This window comes from Ranitomeya variabilis, chromosome 5 (genome assembly GCF_051348905.1).
Source record: "Ranitomeya variabilis isolate aRanVar5 chromosome 5, aRanVar5.hap1, whole genome shotgun sequence".
Classification (NCBI taxonomy): Eukaryota; Metazoa; Chordata; class Amphibia; order Anura; family Dendrobatidae; genus Ranitomeya; species Ranitomeya variabilis.
The window spans coordinates 50,354,976-50,372,043 of NC_135236.1; the positions used below are offsets into that span (position 1 = coordinate 50,354,976).

The following is a 17,068-nucleotide window of genomic DNA, read 5'->3' on the forward strand; positions in this document are numbered from 1 at the left end:
TTTGTTATGTTTTCTGCTATTATTGTTGTTATGTTTTTCATTTTTATAATAAAAGATCTACAGGATGTAACTCAGGAGCAGTAATGTAATGTATGTACACAGTGACTGCACCAGCAGAATAGTGAGTGCAGCTCTGGGGTATAATACAGGAGGTAACTCAGGATCCTCAGTAACCTGTGAAATCGTGTGCAGCGTTTTGTGCTGACCCTGGATCTGTCCCAGTTTTATATTGGCACAATAACATTCCTTTAGTCCAGAAAGATCAAAACCAGATTGACCCAATTATTCGGTGACAATAGTGTGGGTTTCCTATGCTTTTCCTGGGTTGATGTCTAGGTTTCGGTAGGTGAGGCTGGTAAACTGCTTTCACCCCCACATGTTCCCAGTACTCGGCACTATTCTTTTCCAGCACTAATACACCAGTTACTTGGATTAAGTAATTTTGTCATACATTTGGTATAATAAAATAACGAAGTACAACGTGGTAAAAAAAAACAACACATTTATTACAAAGATTGGTAAAAAAGTACAAAAAGATATTCACAGTGGCTTATCAGACTATACCGGTAGGAGGTGATTACACTGCGGGGGTCTATATACAGAGGTTGGGGCTACAACATGACAGTGTGGGGTCAGTTCTCGGCCCACATGTGGGGGTACATAGATATATGTGACTATATACACTAACATCAGCTCTGCACAGTCATGGGCAGATATTGTCTGTTATCCTGAAGAACATTTCTTTTGTTGGTCACATTAAGGCCGGGATCACATGCGTGAGAAACTGGCACGAGTCTCGCATCTCAATACGTGGAACTGCCGCCGGCACTCGGGACCGGAGTGCTCAGCTGGAAATAAAATTACATGGAGCCACATACTCCAGTCCAGAGTGCCGGCGGCAGTGCCACTTATTGAGATGTGAGACTCGTGCCAGTTGCTCGCACGTGTGATCCCGGCCTAAGACAGACCCTGGTGGGTATACATGGAACCACTTCACCTCATTGGATCTTCTCTAGTTGTTGCCCGGACAGGTATGGACCAAAGAGAGCGCAAAGTCGAGAGCAAGGAAACACTGTAAATCTTTGTGAATGGATTGTGCATATGTTACAATATGTCCAATCCTCATAGTGTGTCCACAGACCATGCACGCTTCTCTGTCTATCTAGTGTATTTCTATATGTTCTGCACACTTCGTCCATGGTTTCTTGTCAACACTGGGAGTAGATGTGGGTGGGTAACTGGGCACAGATGCTGTTCTGATAAATGTTTGGAGACGGTGGAGGACTTTCTTCCCCCGATTCGGACATGAGAAGGTAAGCATACTTCAGAGGATGGCGCGGAGGAATGGAGCGTACCCTGGGGGATAAGAGCCCCTCACATGTCTGTAAGGCAGTGTACTCAAAGCTGGACCCTGGACTCGGCTTACTATCCTCCGAGTTCAGCGAGTCTTCTCTCTGGATGGTTAGAGAGCCCGGCTTTTCCTTGGTTGGATATCTTTCGTGGCCCCCAACAGGTGGGACCTCCTCAGCAGTTATCTCCACCACATCTTCTTCTACTTTACCCTCACCCCTGGAGGTTTTCTGGCCTGGAGTCTCTGTATGACTCAGCAGCTCCATCTGGGCATCTATTTGTCTCTGAGTTATCATCCATGCTGGAAACTGGGGCAAGAAAGTCTTGTCCAGGGCCACATAGCTGTCCTTGGGGGCTGGTTGTGATGAAGGAAGAGGTGGGGGCATAGGAAGTTCAGACAGGACCTCGAGTGTAGAGATGGGGCCTTCATGATAGATGTTTCTGGAGATCCAGTTGAGGTAGGAGTCAGTCTGATCAACCCACAGCTGTCACATAAAATAATATGGAAAATTAGCAACACAGTTATAAATCTATCTACTATCATGCTTCATAAGAGGCTTTGTCCGTACCATAAAATTGCCTTTATGAGTTGTGTATAGCTCCTTGAAGTGATGCTCTGGGCTCGGTATTTTCGGCCATACCTTCTTCTTGAGGAACCTGCGGCAGTACAGGAGATGGGGCTCAGTCATTGAGTTTGATTTTCCCACATGTCATAATAAGCTTCAAAAATGTCACTTACCTTCTCTGATACGCAGTGATCAGGATGAGGGCAACAATCGGGATCAGGCCGCAAATCACGTACAAGATTATATACAGAACATCAACTGAGAAAACAAAAGGTCTGATTTTAGAGAGCTCTGTGCTGCCACCTGTTACTGAAGCGCTGCTCTGTGCTGCCTCCTGTTACTGAAGCGCTGCTCTGTGCTGCCTCCTGTTACTGAAGCGCTGCTCTCTGCTGCCTCCTGTTACTGAAGTGCTTCTCTCTGCTACCTCCTGTTACTAAAGCACTGCTCTCTGCTGCCTCCTGTTACTGAAGCGCTGCTCTCTGCTGCCTCCTGTTACTGAAGCGCTGCTCTCTGCTGCCTCCTGTTACTGAAGCGCTGCTCTCTGCTGCCTCCTGTTACTGAAGCGCTGCTCTCTGCTGCCTCCTGTTACTGAAGCGCTGCTCTCTGCTGCCTCCTGTTACTGAAGCGCTGCTCTCTGCTGCCTCCTGTTACTGAAGCGCTGCTCTCTGCTGCCTCCTGTTACTGAAGCGCTGCTCTCTGCTGCCTCCTGTTACTGAAGCGCTGCTCTCTGCTGCCTCCTGTTACTGAAGTGCTTCTCTCTGCTGCCTCCTGTTACTGAAGTGCTTCTCTCTGCTGCCTCCTGTTACTGAAGCGCTGTTCTCTGCTGCCTCCTGTTACTGAAGCGCTGCTCTCTGCTGCCTCCTGTTACTGAAGCGCTGCTCTCTGCTGCCTCCTGTTACTGAAGCGCTTCTCTCTGCTGCCTCCTGTTACTGAAGCACTGTTCTCTGCTGCCTCCTGTTACTGAAGCGCTGCTCTCTGCTGCCTCCTGTTACTGAAGTGCTTCTCTCTGCTGCCTCCTGTTACTGAAGCGCTGTTCTCTGCTGCCTCCTGTTACTGAAGCGCTGCTGTGTTCTGCCACCTGTTACTGAAGCGCTGCTCTGTGCTGCCTCCTGTTACTGAAGCGCTGCTCTTTGCAGCCTCCTGTTACTGAAATGCTTCTCTCTGCTACCTCCTGTTACTGAAGCGCTGTTCTCTGCTGCCTCCTGTTACTGAAGCGCTGTTCTCTGCTGCCTCCTGTTACTGAAGCGCTGCTCTCTGCTGCCTCCTGTTACTGAAGCGCTGCTCTCTGCTGCCTCCTGTTACTGAAGCGCTGCTCTCTGCTGCCTCCTGTTACTGAAGCGCTGCTCTCTGCTGCCTCCTGTTACTGAAGTGCTTCTCTCTGCTACCTCCTGTTACTGAAGCACTGTTCTCTGCTGCCTCCTGTTACTGAAGCGCTGCTCTCTGCTGCCTCCTGTTACTGAAGTGCTTCTCTCTGCTGCCTCCTGTTACTGAAGCGCTGTTCTCTGCTGCCTCCTGTTACTGAAGCGCTGCTGTGTTCTGCCACCTGTTACTGAAGCGCTGCTCTGTGCTGCCTCCTGTTACTGAAGCGCTGCTCTTTGCAGCCTCCTGTTACTGAAATGCTTCTCTCTGCTACCTCCTGTTACTGAAGCGCTGTTCTCTGCTGCCTCCTGTTACTGAAGCGCTGTTCTCTGCTGCCTCCTGTTACTGAAGCGCTGCTCTCTGCTGCCTCCTGTTACTGAAGCGCTGCTCTCTGCTGCCTCCTGTTACTGAAGCGCTGCTCTCTGCTGCCTCCTGTTACTGAAGCGCTGCTCTCTGCTGCCTCCTGTTACTGAAGTGCTTCTCTCTGCTACCTCCTGTTACTGAAGCACTGTTCTCTGCTGCCTCCTGTTACTGAAGCGCTGCTCTCTGCTGCCTCCTGTTACTGAAGTGCTTCTCTCTGCTGCCTCCTGTTACTGAAGCGCTGTTCTCTGCTGCCTCCTGTTACTGAAGCGCTGCTGTGTTCTGCCACCTGTTACTGAAGCGCTGCTCTGTGCTGCCTCCTGTTACTGAAGCGCTGCTCTTTGCAGCCTCCTGTTACTGAAATGCTTCTCTCTGCTACCTCCTGTTACTGAAGCGCTGTTCTCTGCTGCCTCCTGTTACTGAAGCGCTGTTCTCTGCTGCCTCCTGTTACTGAAGCGCTGCTCTCTGCTGCCTCCTGTTACTGAAGCGCTGCTCTCTGCTGCCTCCTGTTACTGAAGCGCTGCTCTCTGCTGCCTCCTGTTACTGAAGCGCTGCTCTCTGCTGCCTCCTGTTACTGAAGTGCTTCTCTCTGCTACCTCCTGTTACTGAAGCGCTGTTCTCTGCTGCCTCCTGTTACTGAAGCGCTGTTCTCTGCTGCCTCCTGTTACTGAAGCGCTGCTCTCTGCTGCCTCCTGTTACTGAAGCGCTGCTCTCTGCTGCCTCCTGTTACTGATGCGCTGCTCTCTGCTGCCTCCTGTTACTGAAGTGCTTCTCTCTGCTACCTTCTGTTACTGAAGCGCTGTTCTCTGCTGCCTCCTGTTACTGAAGTGCTTCTCTCTGCTACCTTCTGTTACTGAAGCGCTGCTCTCTGCTGCCTCCTGTTACTGAAGCGCTGCTCTCTGCTGCCTCCTGTTACTGAAGCGCTGTTCTCTGCTGCCTCCTGTTACTGAAGCGCTGCTCTTTGCAGCCTCCTGTTACTGAAGCGCTGCTCTCTGCTGTCTCCTGTTACGGAAACTCTGCTCTCTGCTGTCTCCTGTTACGGAAACTCTGCTCTCTGCTGCCACCTATTAAAGGGAACCTGTCACCCCCAAAATCGAGGGTGAGGTAAGCCCACCGGCATCAGGGGCTTCTCTACAGCATTCTGGAATGATGTAGATAAGCCCCCGATGTATTCTGAAAGATGAGAAAAAGACGTTAGATTATACTCACCCAGGGGCGGTCCCGCTGCTGGTTCGGGTCTAGCGCCTCCCATCTTCATCAGATGACGTCCTCTTCTGGTCTTCATGCTGCAGCTCCTGCGCAGGCGTACTTTGTCTGTCCTGTCGAGGGCAGAGCAAAGTACTGCAGTGTGTAGGATCTGGCCTCTCTGACCTTTCCTGGCGCCTGCGCACTGCAGTACTTTGCTCTGCCCTCAACAGGGCAGACAAAGTATGCCTGCGCAGGAGCCGCAGCGTGAAGACCAGAAGAGGACGTCATATGATGAAGATGGGAGGCGCCGGACCCGGACCAGCAGCGGGACCGCCCCTGGGTGAGTATAATCTAACGTCTTTTTCTCATCTTTTAGGATACATCGGGGGCTTATCTACAGCATTCCAGAATGCTGTAGATAAGCCCCTGATGCCAGTGGGCTTACCTCACCCGCGATTTTGAGGGTGACAGATTCCCTTTAAATACATACTGCTCTCTACTGCTGTCTGATAATGTGCTGTTCTATACTGCCACCTACTAGATAAATGCTGCTCTCTACAGTCACCTAGCTGTGGTTCAGGATGGATAGCAGCTTTTTTGTTCTCAGTGTGTACTCACCATTTGATATCTTGATGTGAATATCTTTAGACCATTGACTCCAGTAGCCGTTAAAATCCTGATACGCTTTGGCTCTCACACTGAGTGTGTACTCGGCCCCATTAATAACACCATAGAGGAAAAGCTTCACGTAGCCCTGCTGCGCTTCTACCTGAATGAAAACAAACAAGACCGTGATTAGAAGCAAATCACAAGTGCAGTGACGTCACTGTACGCCCATGTTACACCGTGCTTAGTGCAGTGATGTCCCCGTATGCCCACATTACACCTTGCTTAGTGCAGTGATGTCCCCGTACGTCCACACTACACCTCGCTTAGTGCAGTGATGTTCCCGTACGCCCACATTACACCTCGCTTAGTGCAGTGATGTCCCCGTATGCCCACATTACACCTTGCTTAGTGCAGTGATGTCCCCGTACGTCCACACTACACCTCGCTTAGTGCAGTGATGTTCCCGTACGCCCACATTACACCTCGCTTAGTGCAGTGATGTCCCCGTACGCCCACATTACACCTTGCTTAGTGCAGTGATGTCCCCGTGCGCCCACATAACACCTCGCTTAGTGCAGTGACATCACTGTACGCCCACATTACACCTCGCTTAGTGCAGTGATGTCCCCGTACGCCCACATTACCCCTCGCTTAGTGCAGTGATGTTCCCGTACGCCCACATTACACCTTGCTTAGTGTAGTGAAGTCCTCGTACGTCCACATTACACCTTGCTTAGTGCAGTGATGTCCCCGTGCGCCCACATAACACCTCGCTTAGTGCAGTGACATCACTGTACGCCCACATTACACCTCGCTTAGTGCAGTGACGTCACTGTACGCCCACATTACACCTCACTTAGTGCAGTGATGTTCCCGTACGCCCACATTACACCTTGCTTAGTGTAGTGAAGTCCTCGTACGTCCACATTACACCTTGCTTAGTGCAGTGATGTCCCCGTACGCCCACATTACACCTCGCTTAGTGCAGTGACGTCACTATACGCCCACATTACACCTCGCTTAGTGCAGTGACGTCACTGTACGCCCACATTACACCTCACTTAGTGCAGTGATGTCCCCGTACGCCCACATTACACATCGCTTAGTGCAGTGATGTCCCCATACGCCCACATTACACGTCGCTTAGTGAAAAGATGTCCCCGTACGCCCACATTGAACCTAGTTAGTGCAGTGATGTCATTGTACGACCACATTATGCCTCGTTTAGTGCAGTGATGTCATTGTACGACCACATTATGCTTCGTTTAGTGAAGTGATATCAATGTACGACCACATTGTGCCTCGTTTAGTGAAGTGATGTCATTGTATGACCACATTAAGCCTCGTTTAGTGCAGTGATGTCATTGTACGACCACATTAAGCCTCATTTAGCACAGTGATGTCATTGTACGACCACATTGTGCCTCGTTTAGTGCAGTGATGTCATTGTACGACCACATTATGCCTCGTTTAGTGCAGTGATGTCATTGTACGACCACATTAAGCCTCGTTTAGTACAGTGGTGTCATTGTACGACCACATTATGCTTCGTTTAGTGAAGTGATATTATACAACTACATTATGCCTCGTTTAGTGCAGTGATGTCATTTTACGACCACATTATGCCTCGTTTAGTGAAGTGATATCATTGTACGACCACATTATGCCTCGTTTAGTGCAGTGATGTCATTGTACGACCACATTATGCCTCGTTTAGTGAAGTGATGTCATTGTACGACCACATTAAGCCTCGTTTAGTGCAGTGATGTCATTGTACGACCACATTATGCCTCGTTTAGTGAAGTGATATCATTGTACGACCACATTATGCTTCGTTTAGTGTAGTGATGTCATTGTACAACCACATTATGCCTCGTTTAGTGCAGTGAAATCATTGTACGACCACATTATGCCTCGTTTAGTACAGTGATGTCATCGTACGACCACATTATGCCTCGTTTAGTGCAGTGAAGTCATTGTACGACCACATTATGCCTCGTTTAGTACAGTGATGTCATCGTACGACCACATTATGCCTCGTTTAGTGCAGTGAAGTCATTGTATGACCACATCATGCCTCGTTTAGTGCAGTGATGTCACTGTACACCCACATCACACCTCGTTACATTGTTTTCTTACATTTGTAAACATCTCGGTTTTCTGCAGGCTGCTTTCATCTCTTGTGTATTTCACTTCGTACATCAGGGAGTTGAACAGCATAGAAATATTAGTAACGTGCAACGTGATCAATAATCCCAGCGGCTTGGACTGCTCTTTTACTGTGATGTTTACAATGGGCTCTAAATAGACTTCAAAGAGAAAGAAAATGGCTGCAAAGGTTTCTATTAAGTAGCCGAATTCTCAAATACTCATCATATCCCCATTCTGATATCTGGTGGCCCTGGCTATCCTCATGGTACAGGTTCACCGGCCACTTAACATGTTTTAAATAAATAGCTCATGAAAGGTGTCAAATAGTAAAAAGGTAATAATCATTGCACCAATCAACTGTGACTCCAGCCTCTATGCTTCTCTGGCTTCCCCCCTGCCTCTGTGCATCCTGCTTTTTTTTGTTAGATGTTTAACATCTGCAGCCAATCACTGTAATCAGTGCTGATCAACATGTTACGACCGCAAGCGATTGGCCGCAGCAGCCACTTGTCCATCCATACAGAGGAGGTAGTAGAGTGTGTACATCCTGCATTTTCAAGGTGCACAGGTGATTGCTGCAGTCAGTCGTTGGCGGTAGTAGGGATGTGCTAGTCTACATAGTGATTGGCTACAGTGGTCACATTTGTCCAAACGGACTCAATACTTCCTGCTCGTTCTGGATCGACATGTGACTGCTTTGACCAATCACTGTAGTAGTAGTAGTACCATATTGATCAGAACTGTAGCCAGTGATTACTGGTCTTTCTGGACAGAAAAGTGATTGCTGCAGCCAATCACTGGCTGCAGTGCTAATCAACATGGTAGTACTACTACAGTGATTGGTCATATGTCTCAAGAAAGGATGGGTAGTATTGAGTTGGTCTTCCTGTTTCCTGCCCTTCTGGACAAACGTGAGTGCTGCAGCCAACTACTGGCTGTATTAGGGATGTGCTGGTCTGAACTTCAAGCAGTGATTGGCTGCAGCGGTCATGTATCTGTCTAAAGCAGGAAGTATAAAGACCGATTCTGTACTACCCATTCTGACTGGACGGACATGTGACAGCCGCAGACATTCACAGCCTATGGCAGTAATGTATTGGTGGGTGATTGGCTGCAGCAGTGAATGTAACGCACCGGTCTCACCTCTTAGCTTAGGTGGTCTGCATGGGGGGTCCACCTGTATCCCCAATTACACAAGAGTTGACCATGACTGAGGTTTCTGTGTGCCGTGTGTCAGTACATTACATGCAGGAGAGGCCGGGCACAGGGTTTCTTACCAACTTTTTCAGTTGTGCAGTTTCGGCTGAAGCTGCTGTTCCTCCAGTTGTCTGTCACTGTGATAGGATAAGGATCTGCAGAAAAAAAATGAACCTTATCCTCGGGAAACTGACAGACGTGCCACCAGGTGCCATTGGGAGCAGCCACCGTCATTAAATTGCAAATTTCTGTTTTCCCATCACTGATAAAAAGAAACATTACATTAATAATTTGTTAGAAGTGCATGTAAATACCTCTAGGTAATGGCGGCCAGACCAGGCGAACCATGAATTTTTTTGATACCCACAATTCATACTGAAAAGTATAGCTGAAGGCGTCCGATCTGCCGCTTTCCCAAAAACACGTCAGATCAAACAAGGCGGTTGTGAAGCACCAAGGAAGCACGGACTGGTCTTCGATAACGCTGGACACTGTAGAAACGAGGAGAGTAACAGTCGGTCAGTAACATCGATGGCAACTATGGCTTGTCAGTCATTGCAATCCTTTGTTGCGAGGCCATTAGGCTCGGCAACATGGCGGCACAAAGGCTTGATGTTTTATCCAGCACTATGGCAGGAGCTGGCATTGCCCTCCGACACTTCAGTAGAGAAACTCTGGTCAATGTGTTATAGCAAACTCCTCCAGGTGACAACTGACAACCTACAAACCTCCGCCCAGTAATCTGTTGTTGTCTGACCGCTGCAGCCATTCACTGGGTCCGATGCTAGCGCTGTCTACATCAGCAGAGCCGCTTTGGCTGCAGCGGTCAAGTCTTCTGACTTCACCGCTGCAGCCAATCAACAAAGACCAAAGCAGCGGAGAGGCATCGCTGGGAGAGTGAGTATTAGTGTGTTTGGTATTTTCAATGTCAGCAACCCTATGTTAAAAAAAAAAATGTATATAATCCCGAACAACCCATTTGAGAAAGTCATTTAAAACTTAAAAGATGATGTAGATGAGTCAATAGAAGAGGCAGAAGATGGGAAGATGCTCAGTATTTGAACATTAGCAATTCTCCCTCCATCTTAGTCCTTCTGAAAGCTGCTTTTAGGTTTAAATGGGCTAATTCAGCTATAAAATAGTTGAGGATATTGTTACCAAGAGACATAAGTTCTTAATTTCCATAAACTTATACAATAGGAACTGCCTAAGATGGAGGTTGTGCCCTTACATGGTTTGGTAGAAACGCAATTATTAAGATGAATATCCTTCCGAGGATCCCATAAGTCATTCAAGCCCTTCTGGTTGGGGTTCCCTCGTCCTTCTTCGGGAGTCTTGCTTTGGTTCCAACCAAGTTCATATGATCTGGTAAACTTCCCCGTATCAGCAGAAACACATTATGTTATTCTAAGTAGAGATGGGAGGCGGACCCCTGGATGTTCGGGTCCGGCGGGTTCAGCCAAACAGTTAATAAAAGTTTGGGTTCGGGTGACCTCCGGTCACTGGTGTCAGATGATGGGACTACTGCGCTCATCATCCGCCACTAATTATAGTGAGAGCAGGCGGCGGCCGATGGGAGTATTCATCAGCCAGCGCCTGCACTCTAAATAAATAATTAAGAAAAATTAAAAAAAACGCATGAGTTCCCCTGTATTTTTGATAACCAATTAGAATACTTTATAACACCAGCTTGAAAAATGATTTTAAAATCTGAAATGTTGGCCTACTGAAATGTATGTTCAGTTAATGCACTCAATACTTGGTCGGGGCTCTTTTTGCATCAATTACTGCATCAATGCGGCGTGGCATGGAGGCGATCAGCCTGTGGCACTGCTGAGGGGTTATGGAAGCCCAGGTTGCTTTATGAGCCTTCAGCTCGTCTGCATTGTTGGGTCTGGTGTCTCTCATCTTCCTCTTGACAATATCTCATAAATTCTCTATGGGTTAAGGTCAGGCGAGTTTGCTGCCAATCAAGCCCAGTGATACTGTTGTTTGTTCACCAGCTATTGGTACTTTTGTCAGTATGGACAGGTGCCAAGTCCTGCTGGAGAATGACTTTTCCATCTCCAAAAAGCTTGTCGGCAGAGGGAAGCATGAAGTGCTCTAAAATTTCCTGGTAGACGGCTGCGATGACTTTGGTCTTGATAAAACACAGTGGACCTACACCAGCAGATGATGTGGCTCCCCAAACCATCACTGATTGTGGAGACTTCACACTAGACCTCCAGCAGCTTGGATTGTGGCCTCTCCACTCTTCCTCCAGACTCTGGGACCTTGATTTCCAAATGAAATGCAAAATTTACTTTAATCTGAAAACACCACCTTGGACCACTGACAAAAGTCCAGTTCTTTTCCTCCTTGGCCCAGGTAAGATGCTTCTGGCGTTGTCTATTGGTCATGAGTGGCTTGACACAAGGAATGCAACACTTGTAGCCAGGGCTGCCACTAGGATTTTTGGGGCCCCATACTGGCAAAATATTTTGGGCCCCCTTGAAACTCTGCCAAGGCTCCACCCTAGTGCCGCCTCCTCCCCTCGAACCTTCCACAGTCCTACCACCCTCTCTTGGAAAACTCCACTTCTGCACCATGTCCTCACCAATCACACATTTAGGGTAAGTTCACACACGGTGTTTTTGCTGCTTTTTTTCTGCAGCAAAACCGGATCTTCTTTCAGGAAAGAAGCTGCGTCAAAAACACAGGTTTAGGTGCGTTTTTGTTGCGTATTTGGTGCATTTTTGTTGCGTTTTTTTCTCTTTGTCCACGCTAATGTCCTTGAATTTTCAGCAGCAAAAACGCAGCAAATAATGATACCTGCGTTTTTGCAACACCCATTCAAGTCAATGGGTGGAAAACACTGAAAGAAGTGGCATGCTCTATGTCCAAAAAACGCAGCAAAGCACAAAATACTGATCACACAAAAAAACAATGTGTGTGCATGAGATTTCTGAAATCTCAAACGCTTTGCTGGTACTGTAAAAAGCAGCTGAAAATTAGCATTAAAAAAAGCAGCAAAAAAACACAGCAAAAATGCCCTGTGTGAACTTACCCTAACAGTTCCCATCACTAGATCACATACATAGCAGCTTTTGTTTTGGTCAAAAGATTTTTTAATCTGCCACCACGACAAGGTAGACTCTTTTGGCCGGGCTCTACCATACTGTAACTTATTAAACATTTGGTAAAACATCCAATACAATTTTAGCTATATTTTAATCTATTTCACAATTTTTAAAATGAACAATAACATCACATACAAGGGACAAATACCATCGCACAATCACCAGACCACATATTACCACAACAGTGACCGAATAATAGCACCTACAAGGAGCAAATATCGTCACACCATGACCAGATCACATATTACCACCACATAGTGACTGAATGATACCAGAAAAAGGATCAAATACCATCACACCATGACCAGATCACATATTACCACCACATGGTGACCAATAATACCACATACAAGGAAAAAATACCACCACATCCTGACCAGATCACATATTACCATCACATAGTGACCGAATACTACAATACTGATCATTAATTTAAAAAACCACATTACTAATGCCATTATACACAGTAGATTTGTACTTAGTATACAGTGTCCGTGTACAGGACATCGGTGACACTATACACAGGAGCTCTGTATATATTGTACAGGTAATACAGTGATCACCAGTGACATTATACACATGAGCTCTGTATATATTGTATAGCGTACAAGTAATACAGTGATCACCAGTGACATTATACACATGAACGCTGTATATAGTGTACAGGTAATAGTGATCACTGGTGACATACACAAAAGCTCTGTATACAGTGTCAGTGTACAGGTAATACAGGGACCACCAGTGACATTATACACAGGAGCTCTGTTTATAGTGTCAGTGTACAGGTAATACAGTGATCAATAGTGACATTATACATAGGAGCTCTGTATATAGTATACAGTATATAGTCTAAGTGTACAGGTAACACACTGACTCACTGGTGATGTCTCTAGTTGAAGTCCTTCATCTTCGCTTTTCTTCTTCATCCAGTTCAGACTGCCATCACTTCTTCTAGTCAAGACTCGTCTCTGCAGAAAATAACACAGTTATCTAGAGCACATTCCCCAATTTTTCCCCAACCTCTATACTATGCCAGATGAAGAAAAAAGTGACCATGTCACCATGCACAGTACCAGGACCTCTCCTCCCCCACATTGAAAACAGTATCCTCAAAAATAATATCATTTAATTAGCCCCTACAGTAATAATATCCCACATTCTGGACCCCATGTGTCCTTCCATTTTGGACCCCACGTGTCCACCCATTCTGCCTTATGTCTCTCCATACTGCCCCCATGTCTCTCCATATTGCCCCCATAGTCATCTATAATAGTATAGTGCATTCCATAGTCATATATAGTAGTATAATGCAGCCCCATGGTGGAATAATGCAGCCCCATAGCAGTGTAATGCAGCCCCATAGAAGTATAATGCAGCCCCATAACAGTATAATGCAGCCCCATAATATTAATAATTTTTATTTATATAGCGCCAACATATTCCGCAGCAGTTTACAATTAAGTGGGGACATGTACAGACAATAAATTCAATACAAGTTACGACAATTTAAACAGTGACATTAGGGGTGAGGTCCCTGCTCGCAAGCTTACAATCTACAAGGAAATAGGGGGACACAATAGGTGAAAAGTGCTTGTTATTTCAGGTCTGGCAATTATAATAAATTTTCATATAAAGCTGCATGATCCGGTCATCAGCTCATGTGTTTAAGTACAATAGTCAAGTATCAAGTGCAGTTATCATGTACATGGAGGGTGTGGAGACAGATGTATAATAGGGTGCAGCCACATAGTATAATGCAGCCCCAAAGCGGTAAAATGCACCCTATAGTAGTATAATGCAGTCCCATAACAGTGTAATGGAACCCCATAGTATAATGCAGCCCTATAATGGTAGAATGCACGCACATAGTATAATGCACCCCCATAGTAGTATAATGCAGCTCCATAACAGTATAATGCACCCCCATAGTAGTATAATGCACCCCCATAGTATAATGCAGCTCTACAGTATAATGCACCCTATAATATAATGCACCCCCATAGCATAGTATAATGCAGCCCCAAAGCGGTAAAATGCACCCTATAGTAGTATAATGCAGTTCCATAACAGTGTAATGGAACCCCATAGTATAATGCAGCCCCATAGTAGTATAATGCACTCTCATAATATAATGCACCTCCATAGTATAATGCAGCCCCATAGTAGTATAATGCACCCCATAATATAATGCAGTCCTATAGGGGTATAATCACCCCCTATGGGGTATAATGCGGCCCTATAGGGGTATAATATGCCCCATACTGTGGCTTTACAAAAAAATAAAACATTTTTCCCTACCTGGCCGAGATCCAGCGCTGTCCTCCACTTGATGCATCTGAAGCGTGGACCTTTGTTTCGGTGTATGACTGTTACTGCTCATCGGGCCACATATGCCAGTAAGGGCAGTAATGCCCTGATGGTGGCCCTGCTTGTAGCCCATGTCCTGGATACGTCTGTGTGTGGTGGCTCTAGAAGCAATGACTCCAGCAGTAGTCCACTCCTTGTGAATCTCCCCCAAATTTTTGAATGGACTTTTCCTGACAATCCTTTCAAGGCTGCTGTTATCCTGGTTGCTTGTGCACCTTTTTCTATCACACTTTTTCCTTCCACTCAACTTTCCATTAATATGCTTGGATACAGCACTGTGTGAACAGCCGGCTTCTTTAGCAATGACCTTTTGTGGCTTACCCTCCTTGTGGATTGTGTCAGTGACTGCCTTCTGGACATCTGTCAGGTCAGCAGTCTTCCCCATGATTGTGGAGCCTACTGAAACAGACTGAGGGACCTTTATAAACACTTAGGAAGCCTTTGCAGGTGTTTTTTGTTAATTATTCTAATTTACTGAGATAATGACTTTTGGGTTTTCATTGGCTGTAAGCCACAATCATCAACATTAACAGAAATAAACACTTGAAATAGATCACTCTGTTTGTAATGACTATATAATATAGGAGTTTAACTTTTTGTATTGAAGAACAAAAATAAATTAACTTTTTGATGATATTCTAATTTTGTGAGAAGCACTTGTAATTGCACAGATTGCCTTTACCACAAATAAAAGTCTGAAAGCCACAGATGTCAACAAATGCTGGGTTTCCTCTTCTGTGAGGCTCTGCCGGCCTTTACTGCAGCTGTTGTTGCTTTTTCCTGGGTCTTTCTGCCTTACGTTTTATCTTCAGCATGTGAAATGCTCACGATAGGGCCGAGATCTGGTGGTGACTCGGCCATTGCACAATATTCCACTTTTTGATTTCGCAGGATGTTTTGGGTCATTGATCATCTGTCCTGTGAAGCGTCGTCCAATCATCTTTGCTGCATTTGGCAGAATGTGAGCACAAAGTCTCGCTCTGTACACACAGGATTCATCTGGCTGCTTCTGTCCTCAGTCTCATCAATATCCATTAGTGACCCGGAGCCATTGGAAGCCATGCATGCCCGCACCATCACACTGCCTCCTACATGTGCTACAGAGGATGTGGTATGCTTTGGATCATGTGCTGGTCCAAGCCTTCTCCATACTTTCTTTTTTCCATCAATCTGGTACAGGTTGATTTTTGTTTTGCTTTTCCAGAACGGTGCGGCTTCCTTTGATCTTTTTTGGCAAAGTCCAATCTGGCCTTTCTATTTTTAAGGCTAAATAATAGTTTGCACCTTGTGGTGACCCCTCTGTATTTGCTCTCATGAAGTCTTCTCATTATGGTAGACTTAGATACTGAAGTACCTACTTCCTGGAGAGTGTTCTTCACTTGGGTGGATGATGTGAAGGGGTTTTTCTTAACCATGGAAAGGATTCTGCGATCATACATCACTGTTGTCTTCAGTGGACGTCCAGGCCTTTTTGAGTTCCTAAGCTCACCAATTAACTTTTTTTTGCATAAAGTAAAAACTGCTGATTTGGCCCACCACTAACATTTCTGCTATCTCATGGATTTATTTTTTTCCTTCCAGCCTAAAGATGCTCTGTTTCTTTTCCATTGAGAGCTCCTTTGACCGCATGTTGTGGGTTCCCAGCAACAGCTTCCAAATGCAAATGTCCCACCTGGAATCAGCCCCGTACCTTTTACCTGCTTAATTGATGATGGATTAGTGAGGGAACAGTCCACATAGCCTATTAAAGAGCTTTTACATTAATTGTCCAATTGCCTTTGGACCCTTTAAAAAGAAGCAGCTCCATATTAAAGCACTGTAATTCCTAAACCCCAACTCCAGTTAGGATGTGAACCTCTGTATTTGCTCTCATTAAGTCTTCTTTTTATGGTAGCCTTAGATACTGAAATATCGACTTTGTGGAAAGTTTTCTTTTCGTGGGTGGATGTTGTAAAGGGGCTTTTCTTTACCATGAAAATTATTCTGCCATCATCCACCACTGTTGTCTCAATGGAGTCCAGACATTTTTGAGTTCCCAAGTTCATGACTGAGCTCTTTTTTTGCAGAATGTACCAAACTGCTGATTTGGCCACCCCTCACATTTCTGCTATATCTCTGATTTCTTCTTTTTTCACAGCCTAAAGACGGTCTGTTTCTCTTCCAAGTTGTGGGTTCACAGCAACAGCTTTCAAATTCAAATGCCAAACCTAGAATCAACTCCAGACCTTTCACCTGCTTAATTGATAATGGATTAATGAAGGAATAGTCGGTGTAGCCCATTTAAGAGCTTTGATATAATTGTCCAATTACTTTTGGTCCCTTTAAAAAGAGGCAGCTACACATTAAAGAACTGGATTTTCTAAACCCTTACTCCATATAGACTGTGAATACCCTCAAAATAAAGCTAAGAGTCTGCACTTTAAACCCAGATTGATTATATAACTGTATCTTGAATATGATTAGGTAAAAAACTGGCTAAATTTGTGTCATAGTCCAAATATTTTTGGACCTAACTGTATGTATGTCATGTTGTGACTGAAACCATAACAGATACGGCTGTGAGGAGGTGGATGCCTGATAGTTTGGAAAGTTAGTTCAGAGCAGTATGGATTCCAGTGTTATATTCAGAGCTGTACACGTAACTTATTTCCAGTCGATATAGTGACATGTGAGGGTGTATGGCCTGAATTCTGCAAGGAGAAACGAGCACCGCATATGTCCTGGCACCCCTCCTAGTCCTGTACATCTGCTGCACCAGATAAGATGTTCTGTGATTACTACAGTATGATGATGAGTGTCCTA

General features: G+C 45.7%; 1 protein-coding gene across 4 annotated transcripts in view; it reads right to left on the reverse strand.

Annotated features, from left to right (window-relative positions):
* Nucleotides 1-486: 486 nt before the first annotated feature.
* Nucleotides 487-17,068, reverse strand: part of EPOR (erythropoietin receptor) — a 63,691-nt gene continuing 47,109 nt past the window's right edge. Inside the window, exons 3-10 of one of the 4 annotated variants that reach the window (XM_077261913.1) lie at nucleotides 12,778-12,867; nucleotides 9,148-9,271; nucleotides 8,861-9,042; nucleotides 7,572-7,741; nucleotides 5,442-5,592; nucleotides 2,090-2,174; nucleotides 1,920-2,007; nucleotides 907-1,835 (exon numbers count right to left, since the gene is read on the reverse strand). In XM_077261913.1, the coding sequence (XP_077118028.1) occupies nucleotides 1,209-1,835; nucleotides 1,920-2,007; nucleotides 2,090-2,174; nucleotides 5,442-5,592; nucleotides 7,572-7,741; nucleotides 8,861-9,042; nucleotides 9,148-9,271; nucleotide 12,778 (1,428 nt within the window). In that variant the 5' untranslated portion in view covers nucleotides 12,779-12,867 and the 3' untranslated portion in view covers nucleotides 907-1,208. Of the gene's footprint in view, nucleotides 1,836-1,919; nucleotides 2,008-2,089; nucleotides 2,175-5,441; nucleotides 5,593-7,571; nucleotides 7,742-8,860; nucleotides 9,043-9,147; nucleotides 9,272-12,777; nucleotides 12,868-17,068 lie in introns of all 4 variants that reach the window. The other 3 variants (XM_077261912.1, XM_077261914.1, XM_077261911.1) reach the window with 3 other exon arrangements.